The following is a 16,841-nucleotide window of genomic DNA, read 5'->3' on the forward strand; positions in this document are numbered from 1 at the left end:
AAAGCATATTTTTGTCTGCATAGCAGAGCACCCAAGGTTATTCCAACCCTTTTTGGAAGAGAACTTGGCAGTGTAAAATACTTCAGGGTGCAAATCTCAATTTAAAGCACCTATTATAGTTAAGTCAGAATATTTTACACATACAGTATGTTGTCCTCCTTCCTGGGAAATCCACATACAAAAGGTTGAGTAATATAGGTTAAACACGTGAAGTCCTGTGAGGGGGGTCTTAGAAATCAGTTTTAATAGACATCTCATCTTTGTTTAGGTTCCAATCCTGGGATTGGATCTGTGTCCTGAATTAATAAAGACTTTCTTCTCCCACAATGCTCGCAAGAAGTCAACATATCAAAATATTTATGTAACTCAATATTAATCCTTCCTCTGGTCTTCTCAGTGCATGAATCCAGAAAAGGTTTATCTTTTGGATTGTAAATTCCTACTCTAAAGAGCTATCTTCACTTTATGTCTTGTTGGCAAGAAATGAAATGATCTATCATTAGAATTTTATATGCATTGTTCAGATTGAAAGTAAACACAAAGGTTAATGCTTTTATTAGATGGCAAACCCTGAATTCTTGCTAAAGCAAACACAAGTCACATTTTGATCACTGAAAAGTAAGATTAATTCCATCATTGCTGTCACCTGAAAATTGTGGAGTTTGGAAATTGAAATATTTTTATGCTCCCTCTCCTCCCCAATAATTTCTGAAAATAAAGGCGCTATTCTTGAGCAGTATGGTTATTTTGAATTTAGGTACATATGCGACTATCCAATCGTGAAAGTGGATATATTTTGAAATTTTTTTCCATTAGACATTTACGTTACTTCAACTTTCTGGCATCCTGGTCAACTGAGCAGTACTTTGTAAGAAGAACGTGTTAATGTCTTAACCTAGTTTCTGGGAATGTTAATGGTAAATGTAAATACATTTATGAGGTTACTTGCTTTTTAAATATTTATTTTGGTGGCTTATTCCAAAAACTTCTTTCTAACAGAATCTAAGAGTACCTTTGGGCACCTTGTCAGCATAATGCAAAATAAAATTTAGGGGAATGGCCCACCAAAAACAAGCAAATATTGGTAAAGGTGCCTTATTTACAATACTAGGCTCTAATCCCACAGAAGGAGACTGCGATATTTATATTGAGGCCCATTGAAGTCAGTCGGACTCCATGCACGTGCAAAAGTCTGTTTCAGGGTATGTCTGCACAGCAATAAATCAAATCAATAAGTAAATAAATAAATACCCGTGGCAGAGAGTCTCGGAGCCCGGATCAACTGACTTGGGTTCCTGGGGCTCACACTGTGTGACTAAAAATAGCTGTGTAGATGCTGGGACTACTGGAGCCTGGGCTCTGAAACCCAGTGAGGCGGGGGCGTCTTGGAACCCAGGCTCCTGCCCAAGCCTGAACACCTACATGGCTTTCTTAAGTCTTGTAGCTAAAGCCGGTTCACCTGGGCCCTGAGACTTGCTGCTGCAGGTTGTTTGGTGGTTGTTGGTTTTTTTGTTTCTTTGGGTTTTTATTTGTTTGTTTGTTTGTTTGTTTATTGCTGTGTAGACAAACTACTCGTTAGTCTTGGTGACCCTGATTCTGGTCCCATTGAAATCAGTGTTAAAACTCCCTTTGATTTCAGGGGTGCAGGACTGGGCCCTGGCAAGGTGAGTCCCCATCTGAGGTCCATACAATGTGGTAATCTTTTTGGATTTCAAACATCTTTCTCTTGATTGATAGAAGCAGAGTATGGCTAAGACCTTGACCTCTTTGTAGAACTGCACTTGTTTTTATAGAACCGGTTCATTTTTCAAAACAACAATCCAAACACTAGAGAAGTAGAGATTTTAAAGTAACACTGTTACATTATTGTTATATATATTCAGAGGGAGACTTAACACAGAATAATTTTTTTTTTCCTTGCTGGTAGCTACTTGTTTAAAAAGCTTCTAAAATAGGCAAAATAATGGGGAAGGATAAAAAATACTAACTAGTTGATATTTGCACACCTTTTGTTCCTTTGGGCGGAATTCCTAAATTGTGCACTTCATAAAAGAGATAAACACTGTACAGTTCTGTGCAGGAGTAGTAGGTCAAGGCAACCTTGGATAAACAACCTAATAACTGATGATGTGTTAAGTTGAAATAAAGCAATTTTGTTACTGGTAGTTTCATGCAAAACCAATATTTTTACATGACTTGCATTTTTTGTTTGGATAAAATTTTGTGAAAAAATGGTTCGGGTTCCTTGGAATATAACTGGTTGTCTGATGCTTATCAATACTTGTGGCTTCAAAGCGTTTTAAAATTGATTATTATAAATACAGATTTAGTTTTAAATGAATTTAGTTAGGTGATCACTCTCATAAAAAAAAACAGTTCATAGCATTTGACAGTAAGAATTCCTGGCATGATGCCCTTCTTTATGAGTTTAGAGCTCAGAGACTTGCACTATCTTTTCACTATGTCAGAAATCCTACAGAGACCTACAATATGGTATGTCTTTTTAAAGGAAAATCCAAGAGAAACTTTTGGATATATTTTGCACTTCTTCTGTGTGAGAGGGTTGAATAAATTGCTACATAGGAACATAGAACTCATCCTGGGTCACTGAGTCCAGTCTGCTGCTGTCATAGGCAACCCCTTCATATAATCTTCGTGAATTTATCAAGCTCCATCTTAAAACTAGCTAGGTTGTTCACCCCTAGTATTCCGACTGGAAGGCTGTTCCTGAACCTTATTCCTTTGATGGTTAGAAACTCTCTTCTGATTTTCAGCCTAAATTTATTCATGACCAGTTTATACCAATTTGTTCTTGTACAAACATAGTCCTTTATTTTATCTAGCTCTTCTCCCTTTCTGGTATATTATGTATTTCTACATAGTCATAATCTGTATTGGGCATGCATTTGTTGACGCTTTGATCAGATGACTTGTAGTTTAAATACAAATATCACCATCCACTACTGAGTTTTATAGTTCACTGACGATTACAAGGCACTCACATACAATGGCATGTAGAAGTCACACAGGGCATGTTACATATATCATAGCAATATCAAGATTTCTAAAAGACTTTCTAAAAGATATGCCCTAGCTCAACTACAAATTGTTGGGTTAGACATAAGAATTCCAGGGTGAACTTCTGTGGCTGTGTTATGCAGGAGATCAAACTGGGTCTCCACAGAGGCTCATTCTGGCCTTAAAATCGATGAAAGTTCTAATCTCTTCTTGGTTAGTACACTGCTTCTTTTCACATTGGCTGTAGCTGTACAATACTGATAGATTTCACTGTACAGCTGTGAAACTATATCCAATACTATGTGAATCTAGGTATTTGCATACCAGATTTGGTTAAATTAGGTTGCATAGCCACATTCTGCCAATATTTGTCTCAGATTAGCAGTTAATCTGTGAAATTTCAGTATTAACAAAAATGTTTAAAAAAATTATTAGACTCTGAGCAGTTATTTTCATGTGGAAATCTGGTAAGCCATTCTCAAAATATTTAGCTTACTGATGGAGAAGATTTTTAATGCATACAGCTAGGAAAAGTCATGGCCCTGAGTTCTATTTCTAGCTCTGCTTGATTCACTGTGGATTGAGCAATGCTTTTAGCATCCCTCTGCCTCATTTATACACCTATAAAATAATTTTATTACAGCTTATCTACTGGTGAGTTATAAGATTGCTTTAATGTTTATAAAATACTTTGAAGACATGTACCTAACCGTTAAATAAATGTTTGCTTGTTTGTCTTGTCTGTGTAGACTGTAAGATCTTAGGGGCAGGGACTACTACTGCCTGTATGTTTCTAAAGGGCTTGGCACATTTTGGGCTGAAGTGTGTTACGCTACGTTCCAAGCCAGAAGTGACTTTAAAAAAGTAATTAAAAAATGACCAGAACGCCTGATTGAAAAGGTGCCCTGGTGGCTCCGGTCAGCACTGCTGACTGGGCCTCTAAAAGTCAGGTCGACGGCGCAGTGGGGCTAAGGCAGGCTCCCTGCCTGCCCTGGCTCTCTGCGGCTCCCAGAAGCAGCAGGCAAGTCTGGCTTCTAGGCGCAGGGGTGGCCATGGGGGCTCCGCATTCTGCCTCTGCCCCAAGCACTGACTCCACAGCTCCCGTTGGCCGGGAACCGTGGCCAAGGAAAGCTGTGGGGGTGGCACTTGCGGGGGCAGGCAGCACGTGGAGCCCCCTGGCCTCTCTGCCTAGGAGCTGGACATGCCTGTTGCTTCCAGGAGCCGCCTGAGGTAAGCACCACCTGGCCGGAGCCTGCACCCCAAGCCCCCCACCCGACCCCCCCAGCCCTTAGGCCCCTCCTGCACCAAAACTCCCTCCCAGAGCCTACACCCCGTGCCCCCTCCTACACCTTAACCCCCTGCCCCAGCTCTGAGCCCCCACCGCACCCAAACTCCCTCCCAGAGCCTGCACCCTGCACTCCCTCCCACACTCCAACCCCCTGCCCCAGCCCTGAGCCCCATCTGCACCCTGAACCCCTCATTTCTGGTCCCACCCCAGAACCTGCATCCCCAGTCAGAGCCCTCACCCCCTCCTGCACCCCAACCCCCTGCCCCAGCCCGGTGAAAATGAGTGAGGGTGGAGGAAAGCGAGTGACGGAGGGAAGGAGAATGGAGTGAGTGGGGGACGGGCCTCGGAGAAGGGGCAGGGCAGGGGCAAGGGGTGGGGCAAATGTGTTCAGTTTTGTGCAATTAGAAAGTTTGCAACCCTAGCATAATTTAGCAAGGCTTTTGGCAGAGAGATATGAAATGCGGAAGTAGGAGCCATATAGACAACCTCTGTCATGTTGGAGAAACATATGTGCTATGACAGAATAGATTCTGTACACCACTGTTTGAATAATAGGAGAAGAATAGAGTTGGTGCATCTCTGGAGATGGATAAAAGGGAAGATCGGCACCCTAACATTTTCTGGTTTTAGAGAGAGTTAGGAAAGAAGGAGAAAGACAGCACCAGAAAGAGCGAACTTACAAGAGCAGAATGTAGACTAAACCTAAGGGAAAGGGATAATAATAATAATATGTGTACAGGAAAAGATATTGTGCTAAGGATAAGATTGTTCCCTCCATTTCCATTAATGGAGGAGCCTCTGATATGAGGAGAGGGAGAGTGCTTTTTCTGAGCTTCATCCCATTGGTGCTTCCCAAAAGAGAGGAGCTGAGCCAAGGAAAGGTGATTGAACCAGTTTACTTTGTTCAGACTGCTCTCTTCCTACATATACTGTAAATTACCCTATAAATTTTGTGTGTAACTCCTGATTATATCCAAAGTGTATATTAATCCAGCCCTTTCATCCTTTTGCTTTCTTACCTAGAACCATTAGATCATATTGTTATGATATTCATAAAATGTGGTCTGATAACATGCAATGGTGGTTCTTGAATCACACTAACAGTAAACAGCCAAATGTTGATTGAAATTTTAGTAAAACGTATAATGTCCCGTAAAATACACTGGATTGTTGATTTAAGTCTTGACTGGAAATTTGGGGACACTGCATACTTGTAGTAACTATTCCTAACAATACCAGTGGAATTGGAACAAAAACAATGGTGTCATCAAGAATAGTGGGCTTTATGTTATAATCTTCTGTTAGATGATAAATTAGCTCTATAGAATTAAATAAGTATTTCTGGTTAACATAATTTATGTATAATTCATTAGAAGAGTTCGCATACTCCACTTTCATTTATAAACACTGTCTTTATAAGATAAACATTTCATTGTTCCAGAAGTGGTATAACCAAATAGATTATCCAGAATAGTTATAAAATTTCACTGAAGTGAGAGGTGCATTAGTTTTATACCTGAGAGAGGGTTTAGAAACAAGAAATTGCAAGAAGTTCCCTCTCCAAGAATCTGAATTATATCCCTCTGCTACATCCCTAGTCTCTTTTAGTCTACAAGCGTGTTTGCTACTCAGTTCTATGGAAAATAACAGAGTGAAATAGTCTTTCCACAAGAATTTAGTTTTAAAATTAATTAGGCATCTAAGAAAATACTGTGTTGTAAAATACTTTGTTGTCTCATAAGAATATTTTTGGTTTTCTTAAAGGAATTACCTAGAGTTCTGCTTATTCATCAGATGGACAGACATGATGGTGCATGGACCATACTACCATTAATGCACGAGTAAGTTAAAATTCTGTACAAATTGTTGACATGCTTTAATGCTTTTGTGTAAGTAAAAACATCAACACCTGTGAATCTCTTTTGTTTGTTCATTAGCAATGATTTAAAAATGGAGTTTTAACTTCGAATTTTTTTGCACTTCTTGGTCAGTATTAAAAATGTTTCCTAAAAATAGTTTTCCAAAACAGTTTGCTTTTAAAATTCACTAAATCAGATAAAATGTTTATTAAATATAAAGAGATTTAAAAAGTGAAGTAGTGTAACATAATTGAACAATCAGCTTCCTACAAAAATCAGTTACTAAATTACTTACTAGAAAAAGTGAACTAATTCAAAAGAAATATAATTTTGTTCTAATGTTTGAGAGCTCTACTTTCTAAATGGCTTTGTTTGCTATACCAAATATTTCAATTTTAATACAGCCGTTCTTCAGAGGAAGGGAATTCCTTTTCAACTTTTGTCACCTTATCTGGTCAACTTCAAATTTACCTTTGTGACATGTCAAAACTTCTTATTTTACATGTTGCATACTAACGGTATTTATGCGAATAAGTTCACTGATAATATGTAAGGGGTCATACTATTCTGTAATAGCAGTAGATCACAAAGGTAAATCTGATATAAACTGGTTGTATAATTATTATTTACATTCATGCCCAATACCCTATGGCAGGTGGCAGAGTATAGGACACTATGTGGAGGTACAGAGTGATTCTGTTGAGTTGTCCTGGTAGCTAGACCAGGTAGGTCTCATTTATTCTGATTCACTAAAAGTATGACATTGTTTCTGAGGTGAGAAAGGTAGGATGATGTATGTGATGTCCTTCGTGGAGAAACCTTAGTAGCTGCCAGCTGAAAAGTAGACCCAGGATAAGGTTTAGGTTTAGGTTTGTAAGATAAGTCCTGCCCTGGGGAACATAAGTTAATTAATGAAGGTAAAACACCAAGAAGGGGGTGAGTTTGAATGGTAATGCATTGTATTGTACTGCATGAAAACTGAGATGAAGGATCTCATCTGTTTACATGTACCTGCTATTGTAGAATCTGGATGATATTTACATAGGGTACAAAACAGACATTTCCTAAAGTTGGGGGTATATATATCCCAAACCCTTACAGATGCAAGCTAATTTCTCTGAAGGAGTCAGAGATGGGAAAACTCAGATGACAGACTAAATATCAGTGGATTCCAGGACTGGTTTTATTTAACAAAGATTTAAATGTTACAGTATATTCCAAAGCGGCCAAATGTGGGTTCAGACTGTTCTAGTGGAAGTTAATTCTAAAAGTGAAAGTTCCAGTGATTGCTGCAATGGGACCTGCATCGTGAAGGGCTTTACAGATAGTAACCTACCAACTTGAATTTCACCTGGAAGTAAATTGGTAACCAGTGCAGAAAACTTAGGCAATTTGCCAGCTAATGAGTCTTACAGTATGTGTAGGAGGGGTTCTTGCCTAACTATCCTGAAATTAAGTTCAGTCCTCTGATTCCAGGCCTTCTAGAACATGCTAACCAGTGTAGGACTCCTGATGACTCATGTTGTTTTTCTTATTCTGTTCTGTAGTTAATCTTGATGGAGAAAATTATATTTTCCATTACTGTCCTCACCACTGTTCAAGAACAGGGATTTCTTGCTGGAAAACTGTAGTATAAAAAAAAAATTCATGACAAGTTGACTTGCATTTAAGCAAGGCCCTCATAGAGAAACTTGGTTGAATTTCAAGTAAACCTTATTATTAAACAACTAAAATGATAAGTCTGCTGAAAGTAAGCAAAAAGAAATAACCCTTACATAGAATACAGAGTGGAGTCGCATCTTACACAGGGATTATGTTCTAAAGTCAATGTGTAAGGCGAAAATCGCGTATAGTCAAAATTACCCTTGAAAATCCCTTAAATTGCTCATAAAGTACAGTATACTGTACATGGTTTTGTGTATACAACCCTGTACAGTAATAGATGTAAATGTATACAGTATATAATAAAGAGTACATGTGCAAAATATAATTTTACAGTACTGTATTTTTAATTGCAGGGGGTAATTACAGGGAGGTAATTACAGGGGGTCATCAGGGCTTGATGTTGATCTAGGAGACGGAGGTGATGGAGAGCTTGGGTGACGGAGAGTGAGTCGTAGACGAAGTGGTTGGCTCCGGTTCAGCTCAAGAAGTTGATTGCGTAGGCTCATCTGCTGCTTGTTCTTTTTCCTTGAAAAACATGTGATTGGCAACTGTCGCTGTTGTCTCTTGAGCTGCTCAAACATTTCTTGATATGGTCTCAAATCGTCCGTAATACGAGGCTTTGTTCCATAGAGGGATTGTATTCAGAAATTAAATCATTCAAGTGTTTTGCTGCTTTGAACACTTCAGCAAATTTATGAAGATTCCAACTTGCTGGCTCTTCCTGTTCGTCGTCGTCATCTTCATCTTCTATAGACGATTTTATCAGTTCCTCTAACTCTTCGTTAGTCAATGTTTCTCTATGGCCCTCAATTAATTCTTCAGTTTCTTCCTCAAAGATGTCAACGAAGCCATCACCACCCACTTGCCTGGCCATCTGAACAATGCGTTTCTCTTCTTTGTCAATGGTTGGGAAACCCTTAAAATCATTCACACATTCTTTCCATAGGTTTCGTCAACATGCATTGACTGTTTCAGGCTTGACTGCATCCATTGCCTGTTTAATATAAGTGATGTAATCGGCAATGTTGAAGGACTTCCAGCACTCCCTCACATTAAGATTGGGATCAGCATCCATAATGCTATGTATCCGTGAGAACGTAAGCCTTGTGTATGTGACCTTGAAACAGCGAATCATGCCTTGGTCGAGAGGTTAGAGGATGGAGGTGGTATTGGGAGGGAGAAAGACGACTTCAACGTCATTATGCGCAAACTGGAGTGCCTCAGGGTGATCAGGAGCATTGTCTACAATCAGCAACACTTTAAAGTCAAGTCGTTTCTCTTCAAGGTACCGCTTGACCTCAGGAATGAGACACTTGTGGAACCAATCCAGAAATAATGCTGCCGTCACCCAAGCCTTTTTATTTGATTGCCAGAACACAGGCAGGAGATTTTTGTTCTTGCCTTTTAGGGCACGGAGATTTGCAGCCCTAATAAAGAGCAAGCCCGGCTTTATTAAATGCCCAGCCGCATTGCCACAAAACAACAGTCACACAGTCTTTAGCTGCTTTGAAGCCACGGGCTTGTCTTTCTGATTTCGAAGTGTAAGTGCGGTTGGGCATTTTTTTCCAGAAGAGCCCAGTCTCGTCAGCATTAAAAACTTGTTCCGAAGATAGCCCTTTTCTTCTATGATTTTCTTTAATTGTTCGAGGTAAGCTTTTGCTGCCTCTTCATTGGCAGATACAGCTTCACCAGTAGTCTGCACGTTTTTGAGGTTGAAGTAGTTCCTAAAACTGTTAAGCCATCCTTGGCTGGCTTTGAATTCCTTCTCATCAGAAGGCTGTCCCTCTTTGGCGGGAGGTTTGAACAGCGCATAGAGGCTAAGAGTCTTTTCTCGCAACGTGTTGCCATTGATAGGCACACGTTTATGGTTCATGTCTTCCAGCCATAAGTTTAATGCCTTTTCAGTCTTCACTAAAGTCTTATCATGCACCTGGCTCATAACCTTAGCAGTTACTGGAGCACTTAATGCCACGGATTGATGAATTTCTCTCTCTTGAATCTTGATGGCACGGATGCTAGATTCATTGCAGCCATGTTTCTGTGCCATGTTGGAGACTGACATACCATCTCTCAATAAATCCAACACAGCCAGTTTTTCCTCCAGCATTGGAACAGATCGCTGTTTCTTCGATTGAGCACCAGATGAAGTAGTTGGCTTGCATTTAGGGACCATGTTGTATGAAAAATACATACAGTATTTTTAAACACTAGAATCACACTCAGCATGGCGAGATGCTCACACTATGAGAGGCACGTGGGAACTGAGACCAACTGAGGGAACAGCAGATTCACGTCTCCCATCTCACGCTCACTCTGGGGTATATGCTCATTGAGTGGAATGGTGGGCGGAATCGTTCGCACTATTTACAGGTATCCTGTTATTTTTCTTCTTTTTTGCCGAGTGCGTATAGTTGATTTCGTGTAACTTAAACGCGCCTATAATGCGATTCACCTGTACACCGAAAATATGTGCATTTGCTCATACCTCTTAAATGTAGTTTTGCATTTAGGATGTAGGATATTTTTACAGTAATATTCTTATGATTTTTGTCCTAATTATACATATACAGTTTTGCAATTATGTATTTAGGAGGCTTTCTCTGAGAGGGTTGTGGTATGTGGAGGAAATATGTATTTAGAGACTTTATATTACTGACTATATCTATATAAAGTATTACTATATGTATATATACACTATATATTACTATACTATATATATAGTTATACTTTATATAGAGACTTTGTGTTATTGAATTGGTCTTGCAAACATATATTGGAGACAAGGTGTTTCTTATACATCCACATACATAATTGTTTCAATCTGTTGTTGTCATGGAGTCACAGACTCAGTGCTTTGGAACCACTCTGAATGAAGTCAGACAGGACTGTAGTGCAGTGTCTCTCCCCTCTGGGCATACTCTCACTCGGGCAAGCCTCCTCCTCTTTAGCACCTCCTGGGTCTGACCTCGGAGTGTTCAGCACCCCTGTTCACACGGTGAACTTCCTGCAGGGAGTCCACCTGAATGGGACACATGGGGAAGCCTTATATGCCCCCCAAAGGGGCCATGCACCCCAGCTTTGCAGTCAGCAGTGACTCTCAGCCACCGTTGTGAAACAGAAGGGTTTATTAGTCATCGTCAACACAACATAGAACAGATCTTGTTAGTAAAGAAAGCAGGAAGTGACAGCCAGGGGCGCCATTTCAGAGTTTGGTGGGAGGGGGGCAACTTTAACTGTGAGTCCGCGGGCTACTTAGGCACCTGAAAACTATTTTTTTTAGATAATAACTTAGAAGTTAGCTGACAGAAGCACTTCATCTAATTTCTATATAAAGGAAGAAAATTAAATAAATATTAGACCCACTTAGGTCTAATACTAACATGTTCTGACATCTTGTGTCAGGTCACTTAAGGGACACTGGTTAGGTTTAACATTTTAATGTATGTTCTTACTTTGTTACTAACTCTTGAACACAACAATTCTAACAACTGTAGAAAAATCTAGATTACTTTCTATCACTTTTTTGCAGTTCACCAAGCTTGGAATAGATCATTTAACTTTTGGAAATATCCTACTTGGGCAAGGCCCTGTGAGTTTGTACTGAATCTGCCTTGGGCTCTAGGGATATTATCCCCCTACAAATAATAGACTAGAAACTGACTTTAAACAGGAGTGAAACTGACATTTTCAAGTCACTTTCTGACAGTCTTACTAACCCTAAATATTCAAAAATCATGAAGCAGGTTCACAAAAAAACATGAGATTGACTTTAGAATCATGAGATTATGTAAAAATAATAAGTTTGGTGTTCTTTGTATTTGCCTTCTGCTTTTTGAGCTTTGAGGGTTCACTGGAGTCACATTTTGAAGCTTTTTCCACAGCCATGAGGGTTAGAAACTTCATTTTTCTTTAAGAATGAAGGCTGAAATCATTACGTATCCACTTGACTCCATGAGCTGGGGCTCTAAGGAAAACAATAATGATCATGAGACTCCTGGTTACAGCACAGTCCATCTTGGGCAGGGGGAGATAGAGAGCCCAGAGCCCTGGGTTCTGCCCCCGAGTCCCAAACCAGGAGACTGACTTGCTTCTGGCAGCCCAGCCTCTGTCATGCCCAGCTGCTCCATCTCCAGCCTTTGTCTGTTTCTCAGGCAAACACATGACCTTGCCTCCACTTCTCTCTTTGTTCTCCAACACCTTTGGTTGGCTCCTTGCAGAGGATGGGCCTGGCTATCAGTTGCCAGTCACTCCTGCACTCTAGCAGTCTCTGCAAAGGTCACACATCCTTATCCCACTACCCAAATACTTGAGTAACACAGAGGGGAAACGGAGGCACACACAGTATTCAGAGAAAACATTAAGAACATTCCCACTTTGTTACAGTTGTACAGACCTTGTTGTTGGCATCCTGTCGTCTGCAAGGGATGGTGGGAATTGCAGCGTATGATGTAGATGGTTTGCAATGTCTCATGTGTCTGAATAGTCCAATCCGAGATTTGCATGATCTTTGGCAGTTATTGCAAATGTATGTATCTTGGTTGGGAGCTGCTTGCTTCCTACGGACTCTTTTCTCTTCAAGGTGTAGGAGCCAGCTTCTGTCATGGACTTCGATACCCTGATGGAGACGATAGCGCCACTTGTTATGATCACTTGCCAAGATTTCCCATTGGTTAGGATCAAGTCCAGATTCCTTCATATCTTGCTTGCATGTGTCTTTATAGCAAAGCTTTGGACATCCTGTTGTTCTTGTTCCCTCTGATACCTCCCCATATAGCATGTCTTTGGGTATGCGTCCGTCTTCCAACCTACTCAGATGGCCCAGCCAGAGCAGTCGTCTTTGCTTGAGCATGGCTGTCACACTAGTTACATTTGCCCTTTGAAGAACCTCTGCATTGGTGACTTTATCCTGCCATTTGGTGTTGAGTATGCGGAATAAACAACATAGGTGGAAACAGTTTAACCTTTTCTCCTGATGAACATAAGTTGTCCATGTTTCCCCACTATACATGAGAGTGCTGAGGATGCAGGCTTGGTACACTAGCATTTTGGTCTTGATGGTAAGCTTTGAGTTGTTCTATGGTCTTTTAGTTAGTCTGCTAAAGGTGGTGGCGAACATTTCCAATGCGAACATTTAGTTCATCATCCAGTGAGAGGTTGGTGGTCACTGTGGAACTTAAATAACTGAACTTTTGGACTACTTCTAGCTGGTTTGCATTTAAGGTAATTGAAGTATCTTGTGGAACCCCCTGTCCTAATACAACCATTTTCTTGATGCTGATGGTGAGAGCAAATGCGTGACAGGCACTTGAAAGGCAGTCCATGAGTTCTTGTAGTAGATCTTCATTGTGGGCTATGAGGGCAACATCATCAGCGAATAGATGTTCCCTGATTAGCACCTTTTGGCTGTGGTCTTTGACTTAATTCGGGACAGGTTGAAGAATTTCCCATCTGATCTTGTGTGGGGATACACTCCATCTTTCATGTCCTTAAATGCAAAGTTCAAGAGTACCGAGAAGAACATTCCAAAGAGTGTAAGGGCAAGAACACATCCTTGCTTCACTCCGTTTTCCATCTCAAAGCTGTCCGAAGTGGACCTGTCAAACTGGACAGTTGCTCTCATGTTGTGGAACGAACATATAAGACTTAACAGGGTTGGTGGGCATCGTATCTTTTCTATTGCAAATAGACCTGCTCTGCTGACTGTGTCGAATGCTTTGGTTAGGTCCAGAAAGGTGATGCACAATGGTCAGTTTTGCTCTCTGCACTTTTCTTGGAGTTGACACAGAGAAAATATCATGTCTGTAGTTGATCTTCCAGCCCTGAACCTGCACTGTGATTCAGGATAGACATGATTCACTAGCTGTTGTAGGCGAACTAAGATGACTTTCGTGAAAGCTTTTCCTGCTACACTTAGTAGTGAGATACCCCTGAAGTTGTTGCAGTTGCCCTTTTCGCCTTTATTTTTATTCAAAGTGATGATGTTTGCATCACACATCTCTTGTGGTACCTCACCCTCTTTCCAGCATTTAAGTAGCAGCTGATGAAGATATGGTAATAGGTTGTCTTTCCCGCACTTGAGGATTTCTGCTGGGATGCCATCTTTTCCAGGAACCTTGCCACTTGATAGCAAATCAGTGTCCTTGCTTAGCTCTTCTACAGTGGGCTTCACATCTAGCTCTGGCATGACCTGTAGACTTGGTATTTGGTCCCGTGATTTACTGGTGATGTTTCTTTCTTGTGCGAATAGCTCCGAATAGTGTTCAACACAATGAGACAGCTGCTTCCTTTTATCTGTAATGATTTCACCACTGTGCGATTTGAGGGGGGCAGCCATGTCAACAGTGGGACCGAGAGCTTTCTTCAGGCCATCATACATGACTATGAGGTTTCCTGACTTCCCATTGGGTGTTTCTACGAGTTTTACCCACTTGTTTCTCACAGCAAAACTGATACTGTGCAGATGAGTTTCTTCACAGATTTTACCTTGCCAAAAGAGGGTATAATTGGCCTCTTGGACAAAACCAGCATCTGCAAGTCTTGTTTCCTGAAGTGCTGCAATATCAACATTGGGTTTGTACAGCTCACGATCTATCAAAGCTGACTTCCGTATGCTGCTTCTGTATTGTAGGTCATCATCATCTGTCATTCCCACTTTTACAGTTGTATAGACCTTAGTCCATCCCAGGCTTTGCTGCACATTGGGCTACCCAGATTTGCCATTCTTGCATAGGTTTGAGATACAATGCAAATAAATGTAAAGTCATAGGATAAGCCTATAGGGACTGAAATCAAAATTGAAGAGAGAAACTGGAGAAGGTGGACAATTTTACATATCTTGGAAGTGCCATCAGCCAAGATGGTACTAGTTCCGAGGAAATAAGAAGAAGAATCGGGAGGGCAAACGCTGCATTTGGAAGACTCAAAAACATCTCCCTCAAGACACAACTGAATGTGTACAATTGTTATCGCTGTCACAACATATAGCAGTGAGACATGGCAATTTACCGAAAAAGATGTACAAAACCTGGATGCATTTCATCACAAATGTCTGAGAAGAATATTGTGAATAACATATGGAAATAGGAAGACGAATAAAGAAGTCAGAAAAATTACTGGACAAGGTACCCTCTCATATCATAATATATAACATACAATGTCTGAGATGACCCTACAGGTAGCTGCTGTTTTTGTTCCTGACTTTGGATCTGAAACAAATTTTGTTCTGAGCTTTTCCGTCTCATATTTAGTGTTTCTGTTCCTCTGGGATGGGGAAAGGGCAAAGAGATTTCTCACTTTATTTCTTCTCCACCACCATTCAGTAAAAGGGAGTCCAGAGATGGTTCTCTCCAGAACCCTTCAGTGATCTTGCTGGTGAGCTATGCTTGATCCTCCCTCCAGCTTCAGTAGTGTTCCCCACCCCTCCTGGTCTGGGACTCAGATTTGTATCTTCCACATAGTAGCAGGCCAGCTACTTAGTATTAAAGTATATTTGTTTATGATTGCTACCAAAAGCAAATGCAGTGAATACTTGTCTGCTTCAAAGAGAGTTAGCTAGATTGTGTGAGCAAGATCTCAAGAATGGATAGTGAGCTTTAAAGGTGAATAAGGTCTTTTAAGGCCAGCCTTAGCTAAAGAGAGAAGAAACTAGATAAATAAGGTATTACAGTAGCATCCTTGCTATAATCCCTGATAGTGAAGCTTCTCCACATGAGATGGTAAGTCTTACAAGTGGACAGTACCTTGTTGTAACATTCTGGTAATAGAGGGGGCCCAGAAATGTCAACTATAATTTCAAATTTTATTATAAAACATTTTCCGCTTTATTCATCAGGTTAAGTGCTTCTTCATTTTGAACTTTCAGATTACTTGCCTAAGGCGAATGAGTAACTTACTTTTAAACCAGACCATATATAGCCTGTTGTCTTATCCTGTTGCCTCAGTGAACTATCAAGCATTGTTGGCTACATATCACTATCTGAACTATTCTAAATTGAGACTTTATAGACAAGCTATCACAGCATGACAGTGCCCACTTCCAGGGTCTTATTGAGAAAGATAAGACAGAACTGTATTTCAGTCAGCAGTTGATGCAGCAGACACACAATCTAGGTCAATAGCAACAGCCACTGTGATGCGCCATGAGTCATGGCTACACACTTCAGGATTTCCCAGGGAGGTCCAAAATTCTGTAGAGGACTTGCCCTTTGATGAAGCCCACTTTTTCAACGAAAAGATGGATGAGTTCTTTCATATTTTAAAGGACTCCAGGGCCATCCTCCATTCCTTGGGAATGTAGACACCTGCCCCAAAAAGGGCATCAAAGAAAGGCAGCCTTACAGACAGACCAACATCTCAATAGTTTTATCACCAATGATCTTATGACCCTCCTCATAAGAGACAAAGAGTACAGAAGTCTTGTTTCCCTGCATCTCCCACATCTGCTGCACCATCTCAATCCCATCCTCCAGCAAAAAGATATTTTTGACGGGAGTTTGAGAGCTGCAAACAATTAATGATGCCACCACTACCCGATCTCCACATACCTTTCGGGGATCATTTAACTCTCTGTTTGCATAACTGGAGTGCCGTAATGGACAAGTGGGTATTAGCTATCATCCAGTGTGGCTATGCAATTGAGTTTACTTCTCTTTGTCTTTCAAAACCCCCATCCCTGCCCCTCTTCAGGGACCATTCTCACTCAGGAAGTGGAATCCCTTCTGAGCGAGGAGCAATAGAGTGCGTACCTCTTCAACACCAAGGAAAAGATTTTTTACTCTATACTTCCTAGTCCTCACAAAGAAGGGAGGTTGGAGACGTATGCTCGATCTTTTCAATCACTTTATTCACAAGCTGAAATTTCACGTGGTCACTCTGGTGTCAATAATCCCTCCCTGGAAAAAGACTTTTGGTTTACAGCTCTCAATATGGAGGATGCTTACTTTCACATGTTCACTCTGCCCACGGGTATTTTCTCAGATTCGTGGTGGGCCCCAGTAACATCCAGTACAGGG

General features: G+C 40.7%; 1 protein-coding gene across 2 annotated transcripts in view; it reads left to right on the forward strand.

Annotated features, from left to right (window-relative positions):
• The window catches only part of B3GLCT (beta 3-glucosyltransferase), a 135,339-nt gene that overhangs the window by 56,889 nt on the left and 61,609 nt on the right, over positions 1-16,841 (forward strand). For both annotated transcript variants that reach the window (XM_074959303.1, XM_074959293.1), the window contains exon 5: positions 6,071-6,147. In XM_074959303.1, coding sequence (XP_074815404.1) covers positions 6,071-6,147 — 77 coding nt within the window. The remainder of the gene's footprint in view (positions 1-6,070; positions 6,148-16,841) is intronic.

Source organism: Natator depressus, chromosome 1 (genome assembly GCF_965152275.1).
Source record: "Natator depressus isolate rNatDep1 chromosome 1, rNatDep2.hap1, whole genome shotgun sequence".
Classification (NCBI taxonomy): domain Eukaryota; kingdom Metazoa; phylum Chordata; order Testudines; family Cheloniidae; genus Natator; species Natator depressus.